Genomic DNA, 25727 nt, shown 5'->3' with positions numbered 1-25727 from the left:
TAGGAAAGGGATGAAGTTCTGAAGTGTGAATATAGAGAGTTAGGCAGAAGTGCAGGACTTCGAAGGTAGTAATTTCTGGACTACCACCATTGCCACGTGCTAGTGAGAGTAGGAATGCAAAGATTAGGCAGATGAATGCATGGTTTGAGAGCTGGCGCAGGTGACAGGCATTTAGATCTGTGGAGCACTGGGCTCTGTTTTGCAGAAGGGGTGACCTTTCAAGAGGGACGGGTTACACCTGAACTGCAGGGGGACTAATATCCTGGTGGGGACATTTGCTACAGCCACACAAGAGGGTTTAAAATAGTTTGGCAAGGGGGTGGGACCCAAAGCAATAGGGAGACAGAAGAGAAGGTTGAGGACGGCACAGAAGTTAAAGAGAGCACAGTAAATAGTAAAGGCAGTGTCAGTAATCCTAGTACCTGACAGATCAGGCAAAATCAAAACAGAGAGCAAGGGAAGTCCAGATTAAGCTGCATTTATTTCAATGCAAGAGGCCTGACGGGCAAGGCAGATGAACTCAGGGCATGGATGGGTACGTGGGACTGGGATATTATAGCAATTACTGACGCATGGCTAAGGGAAGCACAGAACTGGCAGCTCAATAGGAAAGATAGAACAGGGGGCAAGAGAGGAGGGGGAGTTGCACTTTTGATTAAGGGATCATGGCAGCACTGAGAGGAGATATATCCAAGAATACGCCCACTGAATCTATGTGGGTTGAACTAAGAAATAAGAAGACGGAAATCATTTTGATAGGGTTGTACTATAGGCCTCCAAATAGTCGGTGGGAATTGAAGAGCAAATATCTGAGGAGATTACAGATAGCTCCAAGAAAAATAGGGTGGTAATACTAGGGGACTTTAACTTTCCCAACATTGACTGAGACAGCCATAGGATTAGAGGCTTGGATGGAGATAAATTTGTTGAGTGTATTCAGGAGGAACGTCTCATTCAGTATGTGGATGGCCCGACTAGAGAGGGGGCAAAACTTTTGACCTCCTTTTGGGAAATAAGGAAGGACAGGTAACAGATGTGTTAGTGAGGGATCACTTTGTGACCAGTGACGATAATTCCACTAGTTTTAAGATAGCCATGGAGAATGATAGATCTAAGCCAAAAGTTAAAATTCTAAATTGGAGAAAGGCCAATTTTGATCAGGCCGGAACTTGCAACAGTTAATTGGGGGAGTCTATGCGAAGGCAAAGGAACATCTGGTAAATGGGAGGCTTGTGGAAGTGTGTTAATCAGGATTCAGGGTAAGCACATTCCTTTTAGAGTGCAGGGCAAGGCTGATGGAAGTAGGGAATCCTGGATGACTCGGGATATTGAGGCTCTGGTCAAGAAGAAGAAGGAGACACATGACATGCATAGGCAGCTGGGATCAAGTGAATCCGTTGAAGAATATAGAGGGTGTAAGAGTAGAGTTAAGAGACAAATCAGGAGGACAAAAAAGCAACATGGGATTGTTTTGGCAGATAAGGCAAAGGAGAATCCAAAGAGCTTCTACAAATACATAAAGGGCAAATGAGCAACTAGGGATAGAGTAGGGCCTCTTAAGGATCAACAAGTTAATTTATGTGTGGTTCCACAAGAGACAGGTGAGATCCTAAATGAATATTTCACTTTATAAAAGATAAAATAGTACCCATCTCTACTGCTCCCTCTGGCAGCTTGTTCCAGACCTCACCAGCCTCCACATAAAACAATTGCCTCTCTGGACTCTTTTGTATCTCTACCCTTTCACCTTAAACCTATGCCCCTTAGTTTTAGACTCCCCTACCTTTGGGAAAAGATATTGACTTTCTAGCTGATCTATGTCCTTCGTTATTTTATACACCTCTACAAGATCACCCCTAAGCCTGCTATGCTCCAGAAAAACAGTCCCAGCAATGCAGCCTCTCCTTATAAATCAAACTATCAAGTCCCAGTAGCATCCTAGTGAATCTTTTCTGCACTCTTTCTAGTTTAATAATATTCTTTCTATAATAAGGTGACCAGAACTGTACACAATATTCCAAATGTAGCCTTCCAATGTCTTGTACAACTTCAACACCTGTATTCAGTGTTCTGACCAATGAAATGAAGCTGGAGGACTTCTTCACCGCTCTCTCCACTTATGTCTCCACTTTCAAGGAGCTATGAACCTGTCCCCCTAGATCTCTTTGTTCTATAACCCTCTCCAATGCCCTACCATTAACTGAATAAGTCACTCGAGCAAAATACATCACTTTGCATTTATCTAAATTAAACTCCATCTGCCATCCGTCAGCCCACTGGCCCAATTGATCAATCATAGATAACCTTCTTCACTGTCCACTATGTCACCAATCTTGGTGTCATCTGCAAACTTACTAGCCATGCCTACAAAATTCTCATCCAAATCATTAATATAAATGACAAAGAACAGTGGACCCAACACTGATCCTTGAGGTACACCACTGGTCACAGGCCTCCAGTTTGGAAAACAACCTTCTACAAAGGCCTTTCTAAAGTCCATGTAGACAACATCAATGGACTGCCCTCATCTACCTTCTTGGCTACCCCTTCAAAAAACTCAATCAAATTTATGAGATATGATTATCCACTCACAAAGCCATGCTGACTGTCCCTAATCAGTCCTTGTGTCTCTAAATGCCTGTAAATCCTGACTCTCAAAATAACTTCGAACAATTTACTCATTACGGATGTGAGACTCACTGGTGAGTAGTTCCCAGGCTTTTCCCTGCAGCCCTTCATAAACAAAGGCACAACATTTGCCAAACTCCAATCTTCAGGCACTTTATCTGTGACTACTGATGATTCAAATATCTCGGCTAGGGGACCCGCAATTTCCTCCCTAGCCTCCCACAATGTCCTGGGATATACTTCATCAGGTCCCAGGGATTTATCTACCTTGATGTGCTTTAAGACTTCCAACACCACCTACTCTGTTATATATTTAGAGTATTGTGCGCAGTTCTGGTCGCCTCACTATAGGAAAGATGTAGAAGCTATTGAGAGGGTACAGAGGAGATTTACAAGGATGTTGCCTGGACTGGGAGGCATGCCTTATGAAGTTAGGTTGAGGGAGCTGGGACTCTTTTCCCTGGAGAGACGAAGGTTGAGAGGCGACCTGATAGAAGTTTACAAAATGTTGAGAGGAATAGATAGGGTGGACTCTCAGAGGCTATTTCCCCGGGTTGAAATGGTTGCTACGAGAGGACACAGATTTAAGGTGCAAGGAGGGAAGTTCAGAAGTGATGTTAGGGGTAAGTTTTTCACTCAGAGGGTGGTGAGTGAATGGAATCGGCTGCCGTCAGTGGTGGTGGAGGCGAACTCGCTGGGGTCTTTTAAAAGACTTCTGGATGAGTATATGGGGTTTAATGAGATTGAGGGTTATAGATAGGTCTGTAGGTTGGTAGGTGTTGATGTGATCGGTGCAACTCGTGGGCCGAAGGGCCTGTTTGTGCTGTAGTGTTCTATGTTCTATGTTCTATGTTCTATTCAGTCCTCAAGACAGCACTATTTATTTTCTCAAGTTCCCTAACATCCAGGCTTTTCTCACGATAAATATTGATGAGAAATATTCATTGGATTACTGTGTGATGGATCACTAGTGATCCATCCGCCCCCACCACCACCCCCCCCCCCCAACATCAGTGAGAGATTGGGCCTCCCCCCCACCACCAGACAACGATCAGCCCTCTCGCCCCTCCCACAGATACATCTGACCCACCTTCTCCTCCTCCTTTCCCTCCCCAGAGGGTGCTCTGACCCGCCACCTCCCCCTCACCACCCCCCCAAGAGGATGATCTGGGTCAGAGAGCTGTTGCAAGCTCTGAAGCCACTTTGGAGGTTCCCCTGCAAAATAAAAATCAGCTTCAGATTTTTATTTTGCAGGTCGTTTACAGTGCGGGTCCGGAACGGACCAGAAGAAGGTAAAGTGGGATTTTGTGGGGAGAATTGGGAGCGCAGTTCATTAAATCGATTTAAATGCATGCTAATACATTTAAATCGTCAGACCACCCGATTCGCGGACCAGATCAGCGCCTGAATTGGGTGTCGATAAAGCCGCGATTTGCTCGGATTCAGGTGCTGTTCGCATTAAAGGCCCGACGCCCGAATTTACCACAATTTCGTGTCCAAAAAGGGGTGCAAATTGTTGGTAAAATCGCGGCCATTATTTGCAGTTTTGGTGTCTTTATCTGAGGGAGGATGTCCTTGCTATAGGGGGACTGCAGTGAAGATTTACCAGGTTGATTCCTGGGATGGCAGGTCTGTCATATGAGTAGGGACTAAGTCGGTTAAGAGTATATTTATTGGAGTTTAGAAGAAACAGGATCTCATAGAAACTTAATTCTAATAGGGTTAGACAGGGTAGATTCAGAAAGAATGTGCCAATCATGGGGAAGTCCAAAGCTCGAGGTTATAGATTGAGGAAAAAGGGTAAACCTTTTAGAACAGAAGTGAGTAGAATTTTTTTCACCCAGAAAGTGATGAATCTGTGGGATTGACTACCATAGAAAGTAGTTGAGGCCAAAATGTTGTGTGAATTCAAGAAGGAATGAAATATAGCTGTTGGGGCAAAAGAGGTCAACAGATGTGGGGGGAAGGTGGGATCAGGACATTGAATTTGATGATCAGTCATGATCAAAATAAATGGCGGAGCAGGCTTTAAGGGCCTACTCCTGCTTCTATTTTCTATGTATGTTTCAATGTATAGAATCAGAGAATCCTACAGTGCAGAAGGAGGCCATTCAGCCCATCAAGTCTGCACCGACCACAATCCTGCCCAGGCCCTAACCCCACAACCCCATGCGCTTACCGTAGGTGGCCCACTGACACTTAGCATGGCCAATCCACCTAACCCGCACATCTTTTAGACTGTGGGAGGAAACCAGAGTGCCCGGAGGAACTCACGCAAACATGAGGAGGACGTGCAAACTCCACACAGTGATCCAATGATCCAATCTGGGAATCAAACCCAGGTCCCTGGTGCTGTGAGGCAGCAGTGCTAACCACTGTGTCACCATGCTGTCCAAATGTGTGTGTTTCTAATGTACAATTTAAAGAGACAATAATTCTTTAGCCTGACTTTCATGTCAAAGAAGTTTTAATTACTGAATGTAAATGACATTTTTAGCAAAATAAAGGACAGTCAACCTGTTTCCAGGTTTAAATGGACAGATTCATAAATACTATACCGGTAAACCAGAAAGCTGGAGATTCCAAAAATTGCTAGCGTGAGGCCTGCTCCCAGGGCAACTATTCCAAGCAGCGGGAAAGTAGCTAAGGAAACAAAAAGAGGAGAATTGTATAAGTGGATTAAGAAGCAGATTTTGTTTCATCACTTCATCATCGAACTCCCCTGTCTATCTACTATTTTGCTTGGAAATCATCTGATAGACACCCTTGAAGGAAAAAAGCAAAGCAAATCAATCTTCTTGCAAAGATGCAATGATGTGAATCGCTCTTCCTCAGTTACAGATGATATACACAAGGCTTCCAAATAATAAACTATTTATCAGACACAAATCCTGTGCAGGCTTTCAAGTTTCCAAGAATATCATTGTTAAATTTTTCAGAGTTTACCCAGGCTCCAGGGGGGGGTAAAGACATTTTGCTCAATACTTTTAGCCTAAATACATTAAATTGAGGATGGACATCTGCAATACCATCCATTCATGATTCTGCCCATTAAAGATTTGTTTCTTCAGTGTCCAAATTTAAGAGCTTGGCTGGGTAGAAACACTGCAAATTTGGCATAAGTTGTTTGTAACTGTCAGCTCATTATAATTAGATGGAAAACCAGGAGGAGATTTTACCCTAACTGAGATAAGAACTTGTACCTCACTAAATACATTCAGGTACCATCTGACTGAACTGCTTTGATAGTCTGGTATCTGACATCCAAACCACATGACCAATCTGACGACTCTGATGGTGGATGATCAACCTTGATGCTTCTGAGAGGAAACTGATATTGGTGCCATTTAATATGTAAGGTGTTCCGCGGGCAGTACTGATGGAATGACTCCAGTACTTTGAGGTGCTTCCGATAGGTTGTCCATGTTTCTGCCCCATACAGTGAGGAAGGGATCATGACCCATGGTAAGCCATGAGCTTGGTTTCAGATTTGATGTCCCAATTTTCAAACACTTATTTCCCCAGGTGACCAAAGGTCGCACCGGCAGATTTCAGGTGATGCTGGATTTCTTCATCAATGTCAGCCGTGTGTGAAAGATAAATTCCAAGCTACTGGGAACGTTCCACATTTTCCAGGCACTCATTATGAATCCTAATCAATGGGGCTGGCAGGGGCAGGGGGGAAGTGGGGGGGTGAGTGGTGCATTAGGGGCTTTCTCATTGAAGATTTTGGCCTTCTGAATGTTGAGTGTAAATCCTCAGCAGATACATCTGACATGGCTTGCCAGCAAGGAAGATCGAGAAAAGAACATGGCAAAGAAACAAACTTGTTTAATTTCTGTCTTAACGTCAGAAGAATCTCGAATGGATTTGTTATTCAGATCAATGCTCGCATATCCAAGTACATTTTGGAGAACATCTATATTTCAAATATACTTATATCTTCCAGCCTGTCTCACGATTTACGGAGAGATGAAGTTCCTTCTCAAGTTAAAGAGCACTGTGTGACATTTTTCTTGTAGTTGGTGAGTTGTAAAAATTATGTTTGCCGAGCTTCTCGATGGCCACATTGAGATTCGGGGAGTGGCTCTGCAGCAAGTGTAACAAGTCAGCTCAGAAGAGCTCTTGTAACCATCTTTCCTGCAATGGAAAGCAGGGAGATGCCTCAGCAATTTCCACAGTTCCTTTTCTTAAAGGTTGCATGGCATCCTTAAGATCGTTCAGCACTTCCTCTTCATTTCCGATCTAAAGGATTAGGACATGGAGCTGTAATGTTAGTTCCTTTTCTCTGTGATTAGTGAGTTCAGGTGGAGATTCCATCACCAGCTGCTGCTTTGTTATTCTTCATTTAGGTGATGATTTTCATCATCACAATAAACATTGGCAGAGTTCTGAGCTCCTCTTTAACTGGGCATTGAGAGATGAAGTTGGAAACACTCTCGTCAACTATTGTCCCTTTAATGAAAATGTTCTCAAAGTTCTCCCTCCAATGGGTGTCGGCAGCTTCTCTCTGCTTAATCAAATCTTCCAACGTCATATGTCTCAGAAGAGCTGGTCCTTCAGCATTTTAATGTCAAAGCTCTGAAGGATTCAGAGACCAATTCCAACAATGCCTTGAGGTAAAACTTTCAAACTTCAACCAAGAACTGGAGAAGAGTGGCCACAGTGCTTGGATGTCCTTAAGTCCAGTATCATCAATGCCTGAGAAGTGACATTTGGATTGTTTAATAGAATTTTGGATATATCACAGCTTGATATGGCTCTTGCTCCGACCAAGACTGCAAGAAACTACAAAGGGTTGTGAACTTGGCCCAGTCCATTATACAAACCAGCCTGCCATCCATTGACTTTGTCTACACTTTCCGCTGCTTCAGAAAAGCAGCCATCTATAATATGGGCCCCACGCACCCCGGACATTCTCTCTTCCACCTCCTTCCGTTGGGAGAAAGATACGAAAGTCTGAGGTCCCGTGCCAATCGACTTAAGAACAGCTTCTTCCCAGCTGCCATCAGACTTTTGAATGGACCTACCATACATTAAGCTGTTACTTCTCTACACCCTAACTATGACTGCAACAGTACATTCTGCACCCACTCCTCTCCTTCTCCGCTATATGTACTCTATGAATGGTAAACTTTGTCTGCAAGTGCGCAAAAAGCAATATTTTCATTGTACACTGGTACATATGAAAATAATAAATAATCAAATCAAAAGGAAATATCAGGATGGGTTTGATGAAAATGATGAGGATAGCAAAGAACTGAATTAGCGCAAGACCTTTGGTGCCTTGTGGCTTAACCAAACTCAAAGCAAAGGAAACTAGCTTACCATCAAGCAAAGGCGGATATACAAAGGTGCACCTGTGACATGAAGAACGTGTGATGGGTGGATAAGGCAAAGGAAATTAACATTTTATTGACATGAATAAAATCCATGGCTCCTTCACTACCAGAAAGACTATTTATGACTCAAGTACTTATTACAGTGCAATATAGATTGGTCTACAGAAGCTGGCAGCATTCAGTAGATCACATAACGAAATAATCAATACATTACCCTGCTTGCAGATTGCCATTTCATTTTCAAACACACATGGCGGGTTGTCTGAGGGAATGGAGCCTGATGGCCAATGAATCTCTACATTGGGAATCCAATAAATCTGATTTTTCACTCCCAGATAATGAGCGACAACCTGTACAATATGGAGCAAAACAATTAAATCAGCATGGTTTGACTGTAACGACTCTGTGGTATTTAAGAATTAAATAATGCTATCAATATTCAAAAAGGGCATAAATGTGAACTCGCTTGAAGCATCTTCTCCAAAGTAGTTCCACAAATCATTAGTGGAAAATACTGCCGTTTTTAAATGGCAGCATGGTGGCACAGTGGTTAGCACTGCTACCTCACAGCGCCAGGGACCCGGGTTCAATTCCACTCGGGTCACTGTGTGGAGTTTGCACTTTTTCCCATGTTTGCGTGGGTTTCCTCCGGGTACTCTGGTTTCCTCCCACAATCCAAAGATGTGCGGGTTAGGTTGATTGGCCATGCTAAGAAATTGCCCCTTAGTGTCCAGGGATGCGTTGGTTAGAGGGATTAATGGGTAAAATATGTAGGGATATGGTGGTAGGGCCTGGGTGGGATTGTGTTTGGTGCAGACTCGATGGGCTGAAGGGCCTCTTTCTGCACTGTAGGGTTCTATGATTCTATGGATGGGCTAAATGGCCTCCTTCTGCACTGTAGGGATTCTATGAATCAGAACTCAGCGATGTGCGGTGGGATTTTACAGTTACGAGACGAGCAAGGCTGTAAAATTCTACCCAAGGTCAATGACCCTCCCATTGTCCACCCCTCGCCAGCTCCAATTCCCATGGCGAGCAGCTGGACGGTAAAATTCCAGTGAATCTTTCAATGCAGATTCCTTCTTACCAGGAGTGTATGCTGGGAATTTCAGAAAATTTGTACTTTCAACAGGGTTTCCCTCTTTTGGAACTGGTGGCTGTTAACTCTTTGAAGGCCTAGTGACTACTATAGAATCAAAAGAATCTATACAGTCTAGAAGGAAGCTCTTTGGTCCGTTGAGCCTGCACCAATCATCTGAAAGAGCGCTCTATCTAGGCCCAATCCCTCACCTATCTCTATGACTCTGCAGGTTGATCATAGCCAATCCACCTAACCTGCACAACTTTGGAAAGTGGGAGGAAACAGGAGCATCATAAGGAAACCCACACAGACACATGGAGAAACTCCACACAGACAGTCACCCGAGGCTGGAATCGAACCCAGCTCTGAGGCTGCAATACTAACTATATCTTCCATGCCACCTCTCTGTGTCTGTGCATGAATTCAGTGTGTTGTGCAAGCAAAGTTCCCATTTGTAAAATCTATTTGATCTGCCTTTGGATCAAGTGCATAACAGTCACAGACTTCCATTCGCTAAGGTCAATAATGATCCTTCCAGTGCTGGGGGGGCCATACATATCCTGTTTGCAATGGCACTCACTTCACGGGTTATCCTCTTCCACAGTCTGCCAATTCCAAATCGAGATTCCATCTCCATTCAGATTCCTATGGCAACCCTTCTAATGTCCAAAACTACAGCAGACATCAGTGATATTTGGACTATAATAAATGCATTTCCCAAGGCAAAATGATGCCTTGGCATTTATATCTTGCAGCTATTTATTATCACCCCCTTCTTAGTAAGTGAACCTGAGATGTTTCTTCTGCCAGTTGATCTCCTAAATTATCCAAATTAAACAGTGATTAGCATTGCTGCCTCACAGCTCCAGAGACCTGGGTTTATATTCCAGCTTGGGACACAGTCTATGTGGAGGTTGCACATTCTCCCTGTGTCTGTGTGGGTTTCCCCTGGGTGCTCCGGTTTTCTCCCACAGTCCAAAGATGTGCAGGTTAGATGCAGTGGCCATGCTAAATTTTCCTTCAGTGTACCCAAACAGGCGCCAGAGTGTGGTAAGTAGGGGATTTTCACAGTAACTTCATTAAGTGTGAATGTAAGCCCACTTGTGGCTAATAAATAAACTTTTCAGTGCTTGTGATGTTGGGCCGGCAGCTTTTCTGGCATTGATTACACCTCATCAGAAACAGGAGTAGACAATATTCTAATTTGATCCAACATGTAGCTGACCTGTCTCTGCCAATACCTCACATCTGGTCTTGATGCTTGCCCCCAGTACATGTGGGTGACCGTGACAAGATTTCTGTCCATCAGAACACTTCTTTCCCAATGACAAACAGTTTTGCTGTAACCATTGCTGACACATCGATTTTTAAAATTAAATAGATATGAAGATCAATCCAGTAATTCCACATTTTCAATGGGAAGCATGGGCCAGAATTAGAAGAGAAATTCTGTAGTCTGCTTTTCAAGCTACATTCCCTTCAAATGTAATTCCTTGCTGAGACTAGGAGATCACTCAAATCTTCCTTCAATCTTTTAATTTACCCACTTGTTGCAAGTTTAGTGGGTTTCATACCATGCACAGTCATTTAGTAACATGGGAAATAAAGGCTTATACAAAGCATTTAAAAATACTTAAAATACCAACCTCATATTCCCCAGTTTCTGTGTTGACCATATCCCAGAGACTAAAGTCGATGTCTCTGTCACCATTTTTATCAATGCTCACCAAGCCAGTAACACCTACAATAAAATAAAAAGATGTAAATATTACAGAAAATTAAATCACAGCAAATAAGTCCCAAATTACCATTTTACACTGGAAACTATAACACAGAAGTAAAAGGTTTATTGGTACATTGCTGAAGGGACAGACATGTTGCTGAAGCATCTTCAGAATTAGGTACCTGTCCAGGTACACTGCGGGAGAATTTAAGATGGCCAATGCACTTAACCAGCGTGTCTTTTTGGACTATGGGAGGAAACTGGAGCATCCGGAGGAAACTGCCGCAGACATAGAGAGAACATGCAGACTCAGCACAAACAGTGACACAAGCCTAGAATCGAAACTGGGCCCCTGGTACTGTGTGGCAGCAGTGCTAACCAATGTGCCACCGTGTCACCCAAGAAGCAAGGCGGTAGGTTAAAGAGCTCAAGAATAATAACGTAGGATTAGCCCCTATGACAGGAGCTGGAGAGGTTAAATAGAAAAGATGAGCTTGGTTAAATGTGTGGCTACAGGGTTCATGCAGCAGCAGAGAAAGCTGCACACATCTGCAACAACGGAGTTAGTTTCGGATCTTTCAAGAGGGCAAGTCAAGCCATGGGAAAGGATTTAAATTAGTGTATTTGGAAGAGGGGGAAGTGCTGGTTGAAGACTCCAACCTCAATTCCAAGCTTCTCACAATCAAAGAGGGAGGCTAGGTGGAACTGAACTATGATAAAATACTATTAGCAGGGAAAAGGGAAGAAACTGCCTGAGTCAGCAGAAGATTTAGAAACCAACATGGGTTAATTCTTATGACCTTCAGTAGAAACTGGATGTAGGATTGAAGACATGTGTTAGGACCCTGCACAGGTCTTAACGCATGGACTTCTGTGGAAATTCCCTGGAAAATCTAAATTTCTGTTGGGCAATTCCCCTGCTTTCTGGGAATGTCTCCAAGAATGCCTAACTCTTGGTTAGAAAGAAAAAATTGAGGCAAACACCTAGGTAACTCCACAAAGGATTCTCCAATTATGCAGCAACCCACTTCTCATTGTCGCTGCCCAGAAGATTCAGGCCACTATCCAGGCTTGTTAACATGTGGCAAGTAACATTCGTGCCACACAAATGCCAGGCAATGACCATCATAAATAAGAGACACTCTCATTGCCGCCCCTTGACATTCAATGGTGTTACCATCACTGAATCCCTGACTATCAACATCCTTGGGGTTACCAGAAATTCAACTGGACTCACCACATTAACACAGTAGCTACAAGAACAGGTCAGCAACTAGGAATACTGTGGCGGGTAGAGAACAAAGAAAATTACAGCACAGGAACAGGTCCTTTGGCCCTCCGAGCCTGCACCAACCATGCTGCCCAATTGAACTAAAACCCCCATGCTTCCAGGGACCATATCCCTCTATTCCCATCCTATTCATGTACATGTCAAGACAGGACTTAAAAGTCACTATCGTATCCGCTTCCACTACCTCCCCCGGCAACAAGTTCCAGGCACCCTCTGTGTAAAAAATCTGCCACTTATATCTCCTTTAAACCTTGCCCCGTGCACCTTAAAGCTATGCCCTCTAGTAACTGACTCTTCCACTCTGAGAAAAAGCTACTGACTATCTACTCTGTCCATGCCCCTCACAATCTTATAGACTTCTATCAGGTCGCCCCTCAACCTCCATCATTCCAGCAAGAACAAGTTTCTCCAACTTCTCCTCAGAGCTAATGCCCTCCATGCCAGACAACATCCTGGTAAATCTTTTCTGTACCCTCTCCAAATCATCCACATTCTTCTGGTATTGTAGCGACAAGACTTGAACACTATATTCCAAGTGTGGCCTAAATAAGGTTCCATATAGCTGCAACATGATGAGGTGGATAGGCCATGCTAAATTGACCGTTAGTGTCAGGGGGACTAGCAGGGTAAGTGCATGGGGTTATGGGGATAGGGCCAGGATGGTACTTGGCTGGTGTAGATGTGATGGGCCAAATGGCCTCCTGCTGCACTTTAGGATTCTATGATTCTATGAACATGAAATGCCAGTCTTAAACTCAGTGCCCCGGCTGATGAAGGCAAGCATGCCGTATGCCTTATGCCTTCTTGACTATCTTCTCTACCTGCACTGCCACTTTCAATGACCTGTATACCTGTACACCAGATGCCTCTGCCTATCAATATTCTGAAAGATTCTGCCATTTACTGTATATTTCCCATCTGTATTACACCATTCAAAATGCATTACCTCACATTTGTCCGGATTAAACTTCATCTGCCATCTTTTTGCCCAAGTCTCCAATCGATCTATATTCTGTGTATCCTCTGACAGTCCTCATGGTTATCTGCAATTCCACCAACCTTTGTGTCGTCTGCAAACTTACTAATCAAACCAGTTACGTTTTCCTTCAAATCATTAATATATGTTACAAACAGCAAAGGTCTTAGCAGTAATCCCTGTGGAACGCCACTTTTCACAGCCTTCCATTCAGAAACGCATCCTTCCACTCTAACCTCTGTCTTCTATGATCGAGCCAGTTTTGTATCCAGCTTGCCAGCTCACCTCTGATCCTGTGCACCTTAATATTGTGTACCAGTCTGCCATGAGGGATCTTGTTAAAGGCCTTACTGAAGTCCACATAGTCAATATCCATTGCCCTACCTTCATCAATGATCTTCGTCACTTCTTCAAAAAACTCGATCCAGTTAATGAGACACAATTTCCCCTTCATAAAACCATACTGCCTCTCACTAATACAGCCACTTATTTCCAAGTGGGAGTAAATCCTGTCTCAAAGAATCCTCTCCAATAGTTTCCTCACCACTGACGTAAGGCCTGTAATTACCTGGATTATCCTTGCTACTCTTCTTAAAGAAAGGAACAACATTGGTTATTCCCCAATTTCTGGGATTTCCCTGTAGCTAGCGAGGATACAAAGATTTCTCTCAAGGCCCCAGCAATTTCCTCCCTTGCTTCTGTCAGTATTCTGGGGTTTAACCCATTAGGTCCTGGGGACTTGTCTACCTGAATGTTTCTCAAGAATCCCAATATCTCCTCCTTTTTGATCTCAACATGATCCAAACTACCTGCACACCATTCCCCAGACTCATCACCCACCAAATCCTTCTCTTTGGTGAATATGGATGCAAAGTACTCATTTAATACTTTACCCATAACTCACCTCCTGACTTCCCAAAGCCTATCCACCATCTACAAGGCACAAGTCAGGAGTGTGATGGAATATCCACACTTTCCTGGATGGATGCACCTCCAACAACACTCAAGAAGCTTGACACCATCCAGGACGAAACAGCTCACTTGATTGGCACCTCATCGACAAACATTCACTCCGTCCACCACCGATGCTCAGTAGCAGCAGTGTGTACTATCTACAAGATGCACTGCAGCATTTCACCAAAGATCCTTAGACAGCACCTTCCAAACCCACAACCATTTCCAGTTAGAAGGACAGGAGCAGCAGATAAATGGGAACACCACCACCTGCAAGTTCCCCTCCAAGCTCACCATCCTGACTTGGAAAGATATCACTGCTCCTTTGCTGGCACTGGGTCAAAATCCTGGAACTCTTCCTATTGGCATTGTGGGTCAACCCACAGAACATGAATTGCAGCAATTCAAAAAGGCACCTCACCGCCACCTTCTCAAGGGCAACTAGGGATCGGCAATAAATGCTGGCCAGCCAGTGACACTCATATCCCACGAATTAATAAAAAAAATTGGTCAGCAGCCAGTATGTCCTTTCAAAAGGTTCAGTGGTGCTCATTTTTTCCTTTCATCTATGTTTCATGGCCCTGTTGTGAGCTTCTTAACTTTTTTTAACTGTACCTTCAAGCCCCATTACACACTGTTTTTCTTTCCCCACGTTGTTTTTGCAAACTCTATTGTATGGTGTTTTTCTTTGCCTATTCTTAAAGGCCTGCTTCCTTCACTTTTACTTAAAATGCCTGTTCCTGCTGTCACTTTTAAGAGTTAGTTTCCTGTGGGTTTTTGTAAAGGTCTGTTCCCATGTGTTTTATTAACATGCCTGGTTTTCATTTGCTTTTTAAATGCATTTGGTCTTTTAAAAAAAAGTCTCATTTCCTTTTGTTTTAAAAGGTCTCTTTTCCTTTGAGTCATTATTTTTATTTTGCATTTCTTCTCAATTGCTCTCCTCTCTGTCCTTTTTATCATATTGTCAACGATGTTTGCAACGTCTTTTTATTCCAAGGCATATTCTTGGCATCCCATTTTGTATAACCAACTCTTCCTTACTCCAATATTCCCCGAAAACTCATTGCCTAATACTTTTGGTACTTATTCACTTCTTCCTCCTACTTGCTCATTTACTAATTTAGGCACTAACATCTTCTTGAAAAGTCTCAGTGTTGACTTTCATTATGCCCAGAAATTCCTGACTTTCGCAACTCAAGTAATTACTAGGCAAAATCTCAAATACTCAAAATCTGAAGAGCAGCTTCCATAAGCCACATTCTTTTTGTAAACCTACCACAGCTAATAGCACAGCTGTTCCATATAAAACTTGCAGATTCTTTCACTGTCTGCAAACACCATTATGGGAATATTTCTCACAAACTCGTAATGGTGAAACTCAATTGAACTCAAATTTTACCAAAAATAGTTCAAAGCACTGTCCGCTCTGGTGCTGCTTCTGGTGAAAAAGTGCCCCCAACTCCAATGAATAATACATCATCCATTCAGGCTCCCCTCACCTTTTTCCTGTTCTGCTGACAGGATTGGAACCTTCCAATATATGGAGATGGATCACAAATCACAGTGGCACAGTGGTTAGCACTGCTGCCTTACAGCACCAGGGGCCTAGGTTCAATTCCCAGCTTGGGTCACTGTCTTTGTGGAGTTTGTACTTTCACCTCGTGTCTACACGGGTTTCCTCCAGATGCTCTGGTTTCCTCCCCCTGTCTGAAAGACATGCTGGTTAGGTGCATTGACCCCAACAGACACCGGAGTGTGGTGACTAGGGGTGTTTCACAATGTAAGCCTTACTTATGACTAATAAATAAACTTTTTTAAAAAATCAGCCATTATTTAAATGAAAGGCAGTGGTGGTCTGAGGGGTTAATGGCCTTCTCCAACTGAGATTCCTATATCAGAAACAGACTTGCATCGCTCACCAACACTCACTGTACCAATCACAACTCTTAGTTTCCATTTGGTACCGAGTGCTCTCCTTATTATTGCTGTTGGCATAAATTGCCCTCATACTGTTGACTCTTCTCTTCGGCTCATTGCTCATCTCTGACAATGTACAAATGTCCCCACAATTTAAAAAGGCCGCAACTCCCCAAAATTCCTGCTTCTCCCTGAGAATGCCATATTAAATTTGACCCTTGGATCCTTATGAGATTACCTCCCTAAAATACCACCTCGACTTATGCCTCATGTCCAAAGAAGCTGCTACTACCATAATATGGATTTAATAGAACAAACTAAAGATTCACTTTGAATAATGTGAAGAAAGTGAGGAAACTTGAAGTATAACTAAGCAGCTACCAATGAATTAGTAATTGAAATCTGCACAGAATCAGTACAACAATGAAGCAACTGAAAATAGTGGATTATAAAAGATTGATATTGCAGTCGGCACCAACAAGTTAACTACAGAATGGATTGCAATGACTTAATAAATTTACAGATCAGCTGAAACACCAACAAGAACACAAGAAATAGAAACAAATGAATGAGCCACAAAAACCAACTAATTAATAAATACATAGAGCAGCAGAAACTGTCGACAGAAGAGTTTGAGACCAACCTTGTTATATAGTGAAGAGATTTGGGCAATGTCTATAGAAGAGGAACAATGACAGTAAGATGTGGATATTGAAATGGAAGTTTGAAGAAACGGAAAAGCATAAACAAAATCAGCAACCGGCATATCAGAGGGTCAGTGAAGATTATGGGCACAACAAGGAAAGTAGAGGGGAAAAGATTGAGGTGGTATAGCCATCCATTCTGGAGATACAGGAAACGTGACAAGGGAAGTGATGGAGATAGGGCTGCCATGAGGGAGAAGAAGAGGAAGACCTGAGACCAGATGGAAGGATGTGACAAGGAGATAATAAAAAGGCATTGGGATTGGAAGAAGAATAAGTAATCGACAGGAGGAGATGGAGAAGAATGATTAACCAGCATTGTGGTGACTCCAGGCCTGCAGGGAAAAGGAAAAGGTCCTGATATTTTGAACTAAAGAATCATAGGGTAACTATCATTCCCTGGTGCATTCTATATGGCAATGCCTTGATCAATTAGAGTCAAATTGTCAATCTATTAGCACCCTTTTCTCATGCAATATGAATTGCTAATCTCTTTGAAATCTGGCATTCTTGCATTTGCCATGATGAGTACAAAAAGACGAAAAGCTTCAACAGCATGCTTCTTTTTTCACCAGTAATCAAATATTGTGGAAATGGAAAAGTTTTCAGACGCATTCAAGTACATTATCCAAGAAATAAAGTGCTACCTTGCATTGTAACAAGGATTACAGATCTGATGGTGTAAAATATGCTCACAGCTTTGATTGTTTGCTCTGACATTCAGCACAGTTATCTGTTTGGCAATTTTAAGGCTTTGACAGCTGATCAAGTTTCTGGCTATCTTCAAAGGCTTTATTTGATTCAGCTCAAGAGAATTTGTGAACACACATGTTACACATGTTCAATAGAATCACATTGTGAATGCTTGAATGCTTTCCAAATCCATTATTAGATTCTACTCATCAGGGGTTGTTGACATAGTTGTCAAAGGGAATGTGACTTGTTATTTTAACAAGATTTATTAACTATTAAGAAAATTATTGTTTTCTAAATTGATGTTCATGAAATGTTTGTTTATCTTGACAACTAACTGGATAATGGTTTAAGTGAATATTTAAGTGATGTTTGTTTATTTTAACAGATTTATGAGCTTCCCCAAGACTCCCCAGTATTGTAATGGTGTTTGTGAATTCTGTTTGTAGTGGATACTGGATGAGGGTAAGGGGTGAAGGGAGGGCATGTATACGTTAAGGCTAGGGAGGTTCACAATGATCTGAAGAAGCAGATTAATTTCTAGCAAATGAAGGCAGGTGCCTCAATATCAGTCAACCTCTATCTCAGACTCCTTGACTCCAATTCCTTCCCAACTGCCCACCAGTTGGGATGATAGATATAGGACAGATGTCAGAGGTAGGTTCTTTACTCAAGAGAATAATAAGCGTGTGGAATGGCCTGCCTGCAACAGTAGTGGATTTGCCAACATTAAGGGCATGTAAATGGTCATTGGATAAACATGTGGATGATATTGGAATAGTGTAGGTTAGATGGACTTTAGATTGGTTTCACAGGTTGGTGCAACATCAAGGGCCAAAGGGCCTGTACTGAGCTATAATGTTCTATAAAAACATGTTGTCATGAACCAGAATCAGGAGGTGGCATCACAACATCAGGAAATCACTCAGCTCTACTTCCAAAATGAAACTCTGGCACATTGTGGCTGGCTACAGTTTATGTAGGAACCTTAAAAGTATAAGAGATGATACAGACAGTTTCAATTATAATTAGTAATCTAAACTAATTGCTAAAAAATTAAGACAAGAAGTAAAATTTGTGGACAGGAAGTGCATACCATATGCAAGCTTTAAAATTCTATAGATCAATCTGTTTTACATATCTGTAAGTGTTTTCCATCGAACATCTTTCTGTTAAAATAAGAACATTAGAACATAAGAAATCAGAGCATGTGTAGACCATATGGCCCTTCAAGCTTGTTCTACCATTCAATATGATCTGAGGTGATCTTGGGCTTCAACTTCATTTTTCCTCTGCACCCCATATCCCATGGCTCCGCGAGAGACCAAAGGTGGAATTTTCCACACACACTTGCCCCAAAACAAGGAAATCCCACCCGAGGTCAATGGGAACTTTGTGTCCCCCCTGCCCCCCTCCCCACAGCCCCTCCCCACTCGCTATGACACCTATGGAGGGTGGGATGGGAAAACTCTCCCACAAAAATCTGTCAATTCTAGCTTTCAATGATGGAGCATCCCCAACCCGCTGAGGTAGAGAATCCCAAAGATTCCCAAACCTTTGCACGAAGCAATTTCTCCTCCCCTCAGTCCTAATTGATCAGCCCCTTATCCCGAGACTGTGCTCCCATGTTTTAGATTACCCAATCAATAGAAACCAATCCTGTTGGGTGGGATTGTGGTCGGTGCAGACTCGATGAGCCAAATGGCCTCTTTCTGTACTGTAGGATTTCTATGATTCTAAACAATGGCCAGGATTCTCTGATGTCCCCTTTGCTGCCAACAAGAATGGAGAATTTGGCGCTCAGCCAAATCTCCATTCACAGCAGCAGACCAGAGAATCATCGCCATGGGCAAGGTTGGAGAATGAAACCAATCTCTCAGCATCTCCCCTATCAAGCCCCTTTCAAAATTTTGTAGGTTTCAAGAGATCGCCTCTCATTGTTACTAACTTAACAGTTTACTCAGCCTCTTATCGGAGGACAGCCTGCGCATTCCAAAGACCAATTTAGAGAACTTTTGCTGTACCCCCTCCAATGCAAGTGTATTCCTCCTTAAAATGGAGACCAAAACTGCACACTGCACTCCAGATGCGGTCTCACTAAAACACTGTACAACTGTAACAAGACTTCTTTATTCTTGTACCCCAATCCATTGGCGATAAAGGTCTAATTGCTTGCTGTACCTGCTTGCTAACTTTCTGCATTCTATGTAATAGACCATCCAGGTTTCTTTGAGCATCAACATTTGAAAGTTTTCACCTTTCAAAAAACATTCCACATTTTATTCTTACGTCCAAAGAATAAAATCAGATATCAGGCCTCAGAGGCTAGCGCATTACTGATGTAAATCAGTGCGGATTACTGGTATAAATCAGTTACTGATGTAAATTAGGGCAGCATGGTAGCACAGCGGTTAGCACACACAGTGCCAGGGTCTCGGGTTCGAATCCTGGCTTAGGTCACTAAGAACATAAGAACATAAGAAATAGGAGCAGGAGTAGGCCATCTAGCCCTTTGAGCCTGCCCCGCCATTCAATAAGATCATGGCTGATCTAAAGTGGATCAGTTCCACTTTCCTGCTTTCTCCCCATAACCCTTAATTCCCCTGTCTATCAAAAACCTATCTACCCGTGACTTAGATATATTTAGCGTGATAGCCTCCACCACTTCAACGGGCAGAGAATTCCAAAGATTCACCACCCTTTGAGTGAAGAAATTCCTCCTCAACTCTGATCTAAACTGCCCCCCCCCCTTATCTTGAGGTTGTGCCCTCTAGTCCTGCTATCCTTTCTAAGCGGGAAGAATCTCTCTACCTCTACCCTATCCATCCCCTTCATTATCTTATACTGTCTGTGTCTGTGTGGAGTTTGCGTGTTCTCTCAGTGTCTGTGCGAGTTTCCTCCGGATGCTCCGGTTTCTTTACACATTCTGAAAGATGTGCTAGTTATGTGCACTGACCCAAACAGGTGCTGGACTGTGGTGACAAGGGGAATTTCACAGTAACTTCATTGCAGTGTTCATGTAAGCGTTACTTATGACTAATAAATAAATAGACAAAGAAAACCTACCACTTCATGATGTGTTTTCTAGTACCAACTCATAAATTTACAAATAGGTACAACTGCTCTCTTATTAACCTCAAGAGTTTCCAACCAACTCAAATGATCGACATTTCCCTGTTTTGGCCACTATTCCGTGGGGATGTCTTGGGCAGTGACCTGAAAGAACTTACCAGCTAAAAATCATAATTGCATTTGAAACACCAGACTCCATGTGAGCAATGCCACAGAAGATGTTATTATACATAATCTGTATTACTTCCCATTAATACAGTGTCATCCACTTCAGATTAAATTCTGGCACTGTTGCACTAACTACAACATAAATTCTAATCGGGCGTTTTTTACCTTCCCCAGATCCAGAAATCTCACAGCAATAATATGGGTTTTTCATGAAATTAGGCTCCAACATTCTCGCAAATAATTTGGCCCTTGTCTGTGTTTATTGTAAGGTTGCCAACATCTATAAATAGACAGCACCAAAGTAATCACGCAAAAATTTCACTGTGGCGAAGTTCCCTCTCCTCAGAAACTGTTGCAATATTTCAAAGTTTCATCGGATCTCTCTGCACATTTTGAAATATATTTGGAGTTCTATCATTTGAAACAAAAACAGACCTTTGATCTCATAGCAGAGGATGCCCTTTATATCTTTTGAAAAGATAGATAATATGCTTTCGAAATTCATCTGCAAAAATTATTGCCTGCATATGTATAACATTGATTTATTATAGAATAGAATTCAAGATCCTCCAGAATCACAACACAATTACCATTAAGGGATTAAAACAAATTGTCCCAGAAAATCCTCAGGCATTTGAGGGAGGGGATCATGCCCAATGTGAAACTCTCCCATCAAGGCAAACATAGAATCATAGAACCCTACAGTGCAGAAAGAAGCCCTTTGGCCCATTGAGTCTGCACCGACCACAATCCCACCCAGACCCTACGCCCATAACCCTACATATTTTACCCACTAATCCCTCTAGCCTAAGCATCTTAGGATACTAAGGGGCAATTTTAGCATGGCCAATCAACCTAACCCACACATCTATGAACTGTGGGAGGAAACCGGAGCACCCAGAGGAAACCCACGTAGACACAAGGAGAATGTGCAAACTCCACACAGACGGTGTCCCGAGCTGGGATCAAAACCAGGTCCCTGGAGCTGTGAAGCAGCAGTGCTAACCACTGTGCTACCGTGCCACCCACCACTGTGCTACCGTGCCGCAATCAAAGCTTACAAGATCAGGAAAGGGGATTTCCGAGATTGAGGCTAGAATTCTCCAATCTCGTTTGTCACGCTATTGTTGCCACTGGGAATGGAGAATTTGGAGCTCCGTCAAAATGCTATTCACCGCAGCAGGACCGGCAAACCCCAGAGTTCTGCCCTGAGTCTTTGGTGCATTCAGGTGGAGTTGTGGCATCTGTCTGCTGACTATGTCTGAACTGTCAACAGAAGGTGGTCATTCCACCCACCCCACTAAAAAGTGTTTCTTTAAAAAAAATCCCCTTGATCTCTGTGTGGGTCACACCACCTGATCTAAATCTATTTAGTTTCAACACCAATTTCCATAACCACAATATTATGCCTGCTCAATGCCTGGAAAAAGATAATTCACTAAACCGTGGCAAAGCACTGTGATTTTTCAATGACAAAAATGTCAAGGAAGCAGGAATTGAGCCTACCTCAGCTAGAACAGGGATCGAAGCCTTGTGGTGTTGACATTAATCTGATCCACACACTACCTGCCTAGACTAACTGTTCCCCCCTCCCCCTCCCCCCACCATCTGACCCACACACTATCTGCCTAGGCTAACTGCCCTCCCATCTGACCCACACACACTATCTGCCTAGGCTAACTGCCCTCCCATCTGACCCACACACACTATTTGCCTAGGCTAATTGCTCTCCCATCTGACCGATGCACTATCAGCCTAGACTAACTACCCCCCCATCTGACCCACACAAACTATCTGCCTAGATTAACTGCCCCCCCCAACTCTCCTCACCCCATCAGCAAAGCTATCAGGCATTAAATGGTTAAATTATGGAATCATTGCATAAACTGGGCTTGTATTCCCTTGAGTTCAAAAGGTTGATTAATGGATGACCTAACCAAGTTGTTTTAAGTGATAGGGTATTTGATAGGACAAAACAGAAAGAACTACATCTTTTGAGACACTGGCAGTCTTTTGCTTCTAGCGAGAGAAACACATTTTCCCTCCAGACCTTATAACACGCCAAAACAAATCAAGGGGGCGTGTTTCACCCTATCGTACGGAAGGGGTGGGGCAGAGATACAACACCCCGACAAAATCCAGCTGCACAGAGATCGGGCACTACCTTTAAAAGGTTCCCCAATCATAGCCTGAGTAAACCTTCCCCTCCAGCCCACCATGGACGTCTCAGGGGCTCCACTCCCCAACCCAATCCAAAACGACACTTCTCTACATCCTTCCGTACATCTATGTCAACCAATTGTAAATCAGCTGATTTCACATCGGAGCTCTGTTAACATACGGCAGGGAGTAAATATCTGCTGAGGAGGTGGGTTAATTACATTTAAACGCATTCAAATAAATGTAAAGTTGGTTCACGTTCATTATGGGTATGATCCTGATGACATCACAAGCGAGGGGTGGGGAAGATCTGAAATCGCAATCTCACCGGCGAGAACTACGACTCCCCAATCTTGAGCCCCTGTTGGCATTTGCATGGATGGCAAGCGTGGGCTCAAGAATGCCCCCAGGGAAACTGATTTCAGGCAGGGGGCATCCAGAACAAGATGGCACACAATCTTAAAATTAGGAAGGGATCAGAGACCACTTTTTCAAACAAATGATGGTGGAATTGTGGAATTCTTTCACCAAAAGGTTAAAAATACTCAGTCAATAAAAATTTTCAAGAGTGGGATTAACAGTGCTTTTCTTTAGTAACAACTTTAAGGTATAGAAATTAAAAACACATAAATAAAATTCAGAGTCACTTATTATCTAATTGAAGATAACAGGTGATAACTATTCCTCGACCACGACACGAAGGTGCCTTCAAATGTCACTATGAGACCTTTTATACCAGGTTAAACAGATTAATTGAGTGGAGTTACATTGCCTCAATGGGTCAAATGGCCTTCTCCCATCCCATAATGACTCAATGACTTTAAGACTCAAAGTGTCCCTGACAAAGGTCACAACAGTCTGTGTGCCGCACCAAAGTGTCAGCCAGATTCTAATACTTAAGTACATGGAATGGCTGGGACCATTGCAGCCATTATAATGGTGGTCCTGAAAAATGCTACATAAATCCAGGCCTTTGATGTATATCTATTTGTTTATTCACCCAAGTGCATCATGGCATGAGGGAAGTATACAATATGTAAACTATGGTGGGCTGTGAGATTCCAGATGCATGTGTTTTACCATTTCTCCTACCCTTTTAGTCATTAATGAGGTCCATCATATTTCAACAAAGCTTGGTTGAATTAGCTCCTTTTTTAAAGAGTCTGGAAGAGTTATCCAAGGGAAAGGGTACCTTGTTGGATTAAACCCCTTGCTGCTGTCAGCAGAGAGTGGGTTGAATAAAGCCAGTCATCCACGCTCTCCTGGGTTTGTATCAATTTGGGGGGTATCCCAGCCAAACAGTGACAAATTGAGGAGTCTCACCAGATCATTAATTTTTAGGGGAACCTTAGCCTGGGCTAGTCATAACACAAGAGCACTATCATGGATACCATAGGCAATCAGGGTGTCATTTTGCATTGGAATTATGACTCCATATCCACTCTGTCTCCAAAACGATCTAAATCTCTCTCATGTCAAGTGCTAATGATTCCTGATCCATGTATTTTTTCACCTCCAGATTCAACTTTTCCAATGTATTCTTTACTCCACCTTTGTAAACTCAAATCCATCTAGAAGTTTCTTGCCTGGTCAGCACAAAATGCCCTTTGCTATCCCAATATGTACAAAACTCCAATTGCTTCACATCCAAATTTCAAATTTTTCATCATTCACTTCAAATGCCTCCATGTCTTTGCTCCTTCCTGTTTTTGTATCCATCTTATGTTCTAACTCTTTCCCCACTGTCTTGAACTTCTTTCATCTTTTTGTCTGCCCTTACACTCTCAACACCTTCATTATTGTAAACCTTTCAGTGTTCTTTATGCCACTTCTGGAAGTGAAAAAACTTGCATTTTTATAACGCCTTTAGTGACTTCAAGATGTCCTCAAGAACTTTAGAGCCAATTAAGCTCTTTTGAAGTGGTCACTGTAATGTAATGAATCTTTCCCTAAATTCTTATTCAAGATCAATATCCAACTGTAGGACATCCTATTTAAATGGAAATTATTGTTAGACGTAAGGAGATTAAATAAAACTGAGATAAGAGCATTTATATAAATTATGTTTTTTAAAATTCATTCAAGGGATGTGGGGGGTGTCATTGACTGGGTCAACATTTATTGCCCATCCCTAATTGCCCTTGGATTGAATGGCTTGCTAGGCCATTTCAGGGAGCACTAAAGAGGTAATCACATTGCCCTGGGTCTGGAGTCACATGTAGACCAGACCGAGTAACGACAGCAGATTTCCCTCCATAAAGTACATTCCTGAACCTGATGAAGATGTTGTGCAATATTAGTAATTAATAATTAATTAACTGTTTGTAACTGCTAAACCACTTGAAACAATAAAGGTAACACTTTGTTAAAACAACAGATGAAAGAATTTCATATCAGCACTTACAAACTGTATGGATTCCCACTCTACCCACCCTTGCATTGCTACGGAAGAAACAATCGAGAGAGAGAGATGGGGCAGCACGATGAGGTGGGGCAGCACGGTGGCACAATGGTTAGCATTGCTGTCTCAGAGCACCAGGGACTGGGTTCAATTCCTGGCTTGGTCACTGTCTGTAGAGTTTGCACATTCTCCCCATGTCTGCGTAGGTTTCCTTCACGTGCTCCAGTTCCCCGTTTCCTCCCACAATCTGAAAGACGTGCTGATTAGGTGCATTGGCCATGCTAAATTCTCCCTCAGGGTACCCAAACAGTGTGGTGACTAGGGGATTTTCACAGTAACCTCATTGCATTGTTAACGTAAGCCTTACTTGTGATAAATAAGTAAACTTAAGTCTTCCAGTCCTACTATTGTCAATTGAGTTCCCTTTTGTTTTGCTGTCTGCCGCCAGGCAACCCACGCAAGGAGTTCACTGTCGGTGAAACTGGAAGATCCCCTGGCAGGAACAGCCAGAAAATCCCAGACACGTTACTAATGTCAAACATTGTAATTTCAATCCAGAGTGCTTCTATAGCATGCTCTGCTAAGGAGCTGAAAATACCCCAGGGCACTTACAGCCA

At 42.7% G+C, this 25727-nt stretch overlaps 1 protein-coding gene across 1 annotated transcript in view; it reads right to left on the bottom strand.

The window, feature by feature from the left end:
• Positions 1–25727, bottom strand: part of LOC145356322 (atrial natriuretic peptide receptor 2-like) — a 139248-nt gene that overhangs the window by 83028 nt on the left and 30493 nt on the right. Inside the window, exons 5-7 of the mRNA XM_080208977.1 lie at positions 10698–10792; positions 8185–8320; positions 5187–5271 (exon numbers count right to left, since the gene is read on the bottom strand). Of these exons, the coding sequence (XP_080065103.1) occupies positions 5187–5271; positions 8185–8320; positions 10698–10792 (316 nt within the window). The remainder of the gene's footprint in view (positions 1–5186; positions 5272–8184; positions 8321–10697; positions 10793–25727) is intronic.

Source organism: Carcharhinus amblyrhynchos, chromosome 1 (assembly GCF_965287045.1).
Source record: "Carcharhinus amblyrhynchos chromosome 1, sCarAmb.v2.hapA, whole genome shotgun sequence".
Lineage (NCBI taxonomy): Eukaryota > Metazoa > Chordata > Chondrichthyes > Carcharhiniformes > Carcharhinidae > Carcharhinus > Carcharhinus amblyrhynchos.
The sequence above is the reverse complement of the archived record's forward strand: the minus strand, read 5'-3'. Positions and strand labels throughout refer to the sequence as shown.